Source organism: Mus pahari, chromosome 15 (assembly GCF_900095145.1).
Source record: "Mus pahari chromosome 15, PAHARI_EIJ_v1.1, whole genome shotgun sequence".
Taxonomy (NCBI): domain Eukaryota; kingdom Metazoa; phylum Chordata; class Mammalia; order Rodentia; family Muridae; genus Mus; species Mus pahari.
The window spans coordinates 35,257,529-35,264,195 of NC_034604.1; the positions used below are offsets into that span (position 1 = coordinate 35,257,529).

General features: G+C 40.2%; 1 protein-coding gene across 1 annotated transcript in view; it reads right to left on the bottom strand.

Annotated features, from left to right (window-relative positions):
* The window catches only part of Yipf5 (Yip1 domain family member 5), a 14,813-nt gene extending 10,883 nt beyond the window's left edge, over positions 1-3,930 (bottom strand). The window contains exons 1-2 of the mRNA XM_021214429.1: positions 3,776-3,930; positions 3,279-3,398 (exon numbers count right to left, since the gene is read on the bottom strand). Of these exons, the coding sequence (XP_021070088.1) occupies positions 3,279-3,388 (110 nt within the window). The 5' untranslated portion in view covers positions 3,389-3,398; positions 3,776-3,930. The remainder of the gene's footprint in view (positions 1-3,278; positions 3,399-3,775) is intronic.
* Positions 3,931-6,667: the final 2,737 nt, after the last annotated feature.

A 6,667-nucleotide genomic window follows, 5' to 3' on the forward strand; every position in this document is an offset into this window, starting at 1 on the left:
AAAAAAAAAAAAAAAAAAAAAAAAAAAAAAAAAAAAAAAACCAGATGTGTATGAAAGTGTCAGGACTGAATAACAGTCACAGTTCTTCCTGTGTCAGTGTGTGTGTGTGGGGGAATTCTTAAATGAAATCACCTTACCCTCCTTTCCCAAGTGTATGGCAACAACAAATCAACATTAGGTCCCTGATTCAGACTCAGGGACCAGACCTTATTTTCTCAACATAACATACTTGCAAATATTAGCATAGTTGAAAGGTACAGAGTGTGTTTTTGAACTTAGAAGCTCTCTAAAAAAATACCTTAAGATTCATGGCGCATCTTGGAGTGAGTGTCACTGATTATAAGCTAGAGGTACAGTAAGCATCAACAACTTCAAGGATGGGTCCGGCATCCACATGCAGTGTGAAAAAGACATGGGATTTTACTATTTCACTGTCCCGCCAGGGCCTGTTCTGAAAATTTGAGTCACTGTTGGTTGCAAACCAAACTATGTTGTGGCATGCCTAATTTTTACAATAATGGTTTCATAGCAGGCAAGTAGCACATGCTACATCAACACTATCATAATCGCTATGCATCAACAGCAAAGATAAAATCTCAATATAGGTTGTCTACTTATGGTAATAAAAAAGTTTTCTAAAATATTATCAGGTAAGTTAAAGGTAAAAATGTAACAGCTCTCAGTTTCTTAAAATAACTGATTGGTATTACTATATATTTTAAGGGTATATCTAGAAAATGATGTGGTATCAACCCAGATGATATGGTGAAATACCAGTAAGAGGAACCCATAAAATGTTAAAGGCTAACCTCACAGGGCAACTTTAGAACAGTAAGGCCAATACATCAAACTTTAAGGCAATCCAGATATTAAACTATATGAACCTAGATTTTCCCAAACAACTAAAGTTATCACTGAGTTTTGTTAACAAGTAAGCAAAACCAATAAAATACAAGTTGGTAAGCTGAAATAATACTTAAAATATAATTAGGTGGCATATCTACTTGCAGGCACATATAGAAGCAAAAAAATCTAATTTTTCATAAAGCTTGGGAATCTTGGGCTGGAGAGATGGCTCAGTGGCTAAGAGCACTGACTGACCAGAGGTCCTGGGTTCCAATCCCAGTAACCACATGGTGGCTCATAACCATCTGTAATAGGATCTGATGCACTCTTCTGGTGTGTCTGATGACAGCAACAGTGTACTACATACAATAAATAAATAAATCTTTTTTTTTAAAAAAAAAAAAAGGCCTGGGAATCCCACAAGTATTGTTGCTCCTGCATCAAACCTTTTGCTTTCTCAAGCATAATTCATAAACCTGTATGTATGCTAGCTGATAGCTATGGATATGTAAAATATCTCTACCAGTATGAAGCAGTGCTTACTGACATATGAGTAGGTTAGAAGCAGGTGAACACTGAGCAAGACAGTCTGTGTGTAACAGCTACATGGGAAAAGCAAAGCCACATAACTGCTGGTATAAGGAAGGGACAATCACACATTTAAGTTACAAAAACATGGTCAGGATATAAAACTGGAAAGAAATTGCATTCTAAACAGAAAGGCTTCTAATTAGTCTAAAAAGAAAAGATTATTTGGTCAAAGAAGGCTAACATACAGTGTCAGGCTCTTCAAAAATTCTGTCGTTTAGGGATTTTCCAGATGGAATTTGAGCACACATTTATCTGCTTCCAAGTACACAAAACTCTCACTAAAATATGTATTTTGGTAAGTGAAAGGAACTCTATATGATTTTTAACCCTGCCCAACTGACTAATTCAGAATAAACTGTCACTGGCATATGGTTGAGAAGAGAGCCTAATGCACAGAGGGTCTTTACCATCACTGGCATATGGTTGAGAAGAGAGCCTAATGCACAAAGGGTCTTTACCGTCACTGGCATACGGTTGAGAAGAGAGCCTAATGCACAGAGGGTCTTTACCGTCACTGGCATACGGNTGAGAAGAGAGCCTAATGCACAGAGGGTCTTTACCGTCACTGGCATACGGCTGAGAAGAGAGCCTAATGCACAGAGGGTCTTTACCGTCACTGGCATACGGTTGAGAAGAGAGCCTAATGCACAGAGGGTCTTTTTATACACTTACCCCTTTTATCAGCAGGTTAAACTGGAAGACACATCTATCTACACCTCAAATTAAGTAGATTCAAATCATCTATGAGTTATTAAAAAAAAAAAAAAAAAAACAGCCTGAATTTTCTTTGTGCTTAGAAAAGCTCTGGCACGGTCATTTACATATACTAATGCAAGCACATTCTAGTAGTGCATGTAATTCACAGATTGACTGGACTCCCAGCTTCCCCTTGCTCTCATCCCAGAACAGTCTTTATGAAATCTGAATTCAAGATCTATAGATGTACATAGATAACATCTAAACTGTACCAAGTTATGTGCCTGCTATTATTGGTATGTATGAGTGTATCCACCCATTTCTGGAAAATAGGCCAATTGTTTCTGTAAGAGTCTCAGAAAGATTAAAGACCATCAAGAAAAGGTAAGCTCATGGAATGCCTTCACTCATGGGAGCGACCACCAAGATCTATCCCATCATTCTAAGAAACTAAAGACATAATGTGTAAAAGAGACTGGCTGAAAACTTTCAAACTACCCCAAACACCAGATATTATAGATGATCTTTTTTTTTTTTTTTTTAAACAGTTCAGACCCTAAGGTTTTTGAATTCTCTTTTTTCAGCTCAAAACTGATAACTTCTCTAGTACTAACCACAATACTAAAGCATGAGGAGTAATAAAGATTATCAATGGTCCTGTCAGTCACCAGATGACTCATAATGGAGAGCTCACACTGCTAACCCAGCTCACTGAACTCTTTAAATATCTGCTGATTTGAAAAGTTTGAAAGGCAGACTTACCTATAAAATAAGCTATCAAATAACTTTTAATTTTTTTGTGAGTAAATAGCCTTATATTCTAGGTAGCTGAAGCACCCATCCAGACTATTTGTAAATATTATTTCAACAAGGTACTCCTCCTTTTTTTTTTTTTTTTGACACATTAGAAGATTTTTCTTTTTCAGGAAATAAATCATAAGCAGGGTAACCCCTTCAAACTAAAACCAAATGTCTTATCTCTCTAGACCAAGATAAATGACACTAAATCGCATTCCTGAATAGGAGTAAGTTCATATATTCTTTTTTTTTTTTTTTTTTTTTTTTTTTTTAGTCAGAGCCGGGCATCCTGAATACACTCGTTCGTGAATTACAGACTAAGTAGGTTGTCAAAGTTGAAAAGTTACTTGCTGTAGGGTCCTCCACTTCCTCCATAGTCATAGGACTGCTGCGATTGCTCGTCGATGCTGTAACTCGTCTGGTAGAAACCGCTGTTTAAGTTATCAAAGCCTGACATTGCCAACGATCTGCAAGAGAGGAGAGATGGATGGAGGGCAAGCACTGTCTACACTCAAGGTCCTTTGCTTAAGCAAACACCCTCGGACGGGACGCGTTTCGGGAACCGCGGTCCGCATCTGGGGGGTGGTCTTGGGGTGGGGGTGGGGAGTTGGGGTCCGAGAAGACACTTGGACACTGTGGGGAGCCGATGGGCGGGAGGCAGAGGCGAGGTCGCGCGTAGGCGCCGCTCCAGCTACCGAGAAACGAGGGGCCGCGCAGCTCGGGGTCTGGAGTGGGAGCAGGGGGCGTTGAGACAGAGACCACAGCCCGCGCAGACAGACCAGGGAGCCGGCCCGTACAACCGCTGCCAGAAGCCGAAAGGGCAACATGGACCCGGAACACTCACCAAACGCTACGGCGGCGGCAGCGGCGGCTCCAGCGGCCCCTAGTAACCCCTCCAACTCAGCTCCAGACCCGGCGGTAGCCCTGTTGCTACGTGTCACAGGCCGAGGAACTGCTTCCGGGGGCACGCCCGCCCGCCCGCGCAGGCGCCTTAGCCGGCCTCGCGCGGCCGGGTTTGGTTGATCTCCCGAAGAGGGGTGTGCGGGTGTGCCGGGTGGGGGCGGGACGTAGAGAGGGGCGGTCTTGACGGAGTCGTCCTGTAACGGGCCAATAGGGAACGGGGAACCTGCTTCCGGCAGCCGGGTAACCGTGGAGGCGGGAGTGCGCAAGCGGATCAGTTCGGAAGGAGGTTTTTCTCCTATGTATTGGGCTGGAGGAGGGAAGGAAGGACCGAGAAACACTGGGCGACTCAGGAGGCGCCTCTGCTTCTCTGGACTCGTTGATTCAGGCACCCTACTGAGGATTTTATATCTATTATTTAGTTGTTACAAACTAATGATTTTGCTTTTGTAAATAAATGAGTTCATTCTCTGATAGCAGCAGGAAACCTAGTATTGTCTGTCACCAGAAAATACTGAGTGATACTTATTAGCAACTATACTGTGAATATATTAATGAGACAAATGTAAGAGAATGACCATATGCCAAGTTCTCACACTGTGGGACCTAAGGCTTGTTACATTGTCTCATTCAAAGTCTTTACCATTTATTTGCATATGGAGTGCATTATACAAAATTGCTAATATTTTATCTAAAAACCGGGTCAGTCTTATTTATTTGACCTAAGAAGTAATATTTATTATTTGATCAATGAGTGCGTTGGTTTACAATATTTAATTAGCTAAGGTATTATAGCATATATTTGCATACATGCATATTAATATCTCTATGTATGTTTTAAAGTCCACCTCAAATGCCCTATTTCTGTTATATAAAGTTGTCCCCAAGTCCTCAGAAAGATATGTTTTAAAAAAATGAAAAAGGGTATATGAGGAGCTGTTTTAAATTATGCCGATACATGAGCTATGGAAACTATGGTATCAGCATTTGTTGTAATATGTATACAAAAGATTGGTAAGCAAAAACACTTCATGCAAATTTTCATTTCCTGGGATTTGATGAAAGGAAGTAAAGATAAATTGATAGTTTGAAGTAAATGTATTCAGTCTGTATTAATTTCCTAGTCTGCTCTAACGTCTTCACATTCAAAATCAAGGTTTCTGGGATTGCTTCTCTTTGAGGGTTACAGTGGAGAATCTGCACTTGCCTGTCTCCCAGGTTCTGGTGGGTACTGCAGACCTCAGCGTTACTCTCCCCTCCTCTTCACATCTTCACAGGATCTTACCTGTTCCCACAGATCTCCCTCATTGCAGCTCTATCTCTGCCCCAGTTTGCCTTTCATAAGACCAGCTGTTCATGTTAGGTGAAGGCATAGATGACATACCTTTAACTTGATTGCCTCCTCAAAGGCTCCTACTGGAGTTACATTCTCATTGTGAGGAATATGGACTTTAACATGTTGTTTGGGAGCTCAAAAGTGAATCCACCATATAGCCCAGTAGTCGCACTATATTTCTTTGCCTATACATAGACCAAGCCTCTTCCTTTACACATTCTTAGATGAACAATAACTTGTCTTTTTGTGTTTTCATTTTGACTGTACATTCACGCCTCTGTCTGTTGTCAGGATTGCCAAGAGTTTTATCCTGTTGAGGAAATGTCAGAAGTGGAGTCCCCAAGCTGCACATTGGCAGTCCTCTCTGCTATTTGGTACAGAGCAAATCCTCAATTGCATTCAGCTGAGGTACAATGCATATTGAAGACAAATGCTGAAATAAGATTTTTTCAGTTTCTGAAATAAAAATAAGAGAAACATTGAACTATAAATGAGTATAGGCTATTGAAAGGAGATGCTAATGGCTAAGAATACACATTTGTAAGTACAGATAGTTTGTATATTTTTTTCCATTTATGATGACTTATATGAATCCAAGTAAGAGCTTTTCAAAGAGGCATGATTTCACTTTAAATTTCTCCTTTGGAAAAGTTAAGGTCACCTAACCTGTAACGCTTCTCATGTATGTGGATTGTTACATAATTAAGACCACTGATTATAAAGCCTGATAAACTCTTCCTTAAATGAAAATTATTTTTACTTTAAAACAGTCAGAGGCATGTGAAATTAAGCTTGGGATTCTCATTAAAGTGCACATTTGGTTTTGGAAGTGACAGGCAAACATGGATTTGCATTTTGTTTTTTTACATTAAGTAGTAATGGTGCTTTTCACTGTTCTATATTCCTAATTTTTTTTTTTTTATTTTTTTTCGAGACAGGATTTCTCTGTGTAGTCCTGGCCGTCCTGGAACTCACTTTGTAGACCAGGCTGGCCTCAAACTCAGAAATCTGCCTGCCTCTGCCCCCGGAGTGCTGGGATTAAAGGCGTGCGCCACCACGCCCGGCCCTAATTCTGAACAATTTAGTGAAGATCATAAATTCCTTACTGTCTAGGATAGTGAATTTTTTTCCCATTAGAAAGGAATATAAATAGTTCTTCAACTTTGCTGAGATTTAATGTTAGAAAGGTTTATTTAATGTGAAAGAGCATTTTCTTTAAGGTTTATAAAGTAACATTTCTTAGCTCATGAGATGGCTCAGTGGGGCAAGTTGCCGTCAAGTCAGATTAGCCTTTCTTGCCTCTCTCTAAATATTTTCCCTTTTAATTCCCAGTTGACTTCTGCACTGAATGTAACAACTCCTCTTATGACTGCCTAAAATTAAATGTCTCAATAACATTCTCACACTTTGAGAAAGTCCCCAGAGATTAGCCTGAATTCATTGAGCTATCTCTAACATTAACAACAGAAGGAGGAGGAGGAGGAGGAGGAGGAGGAGGAG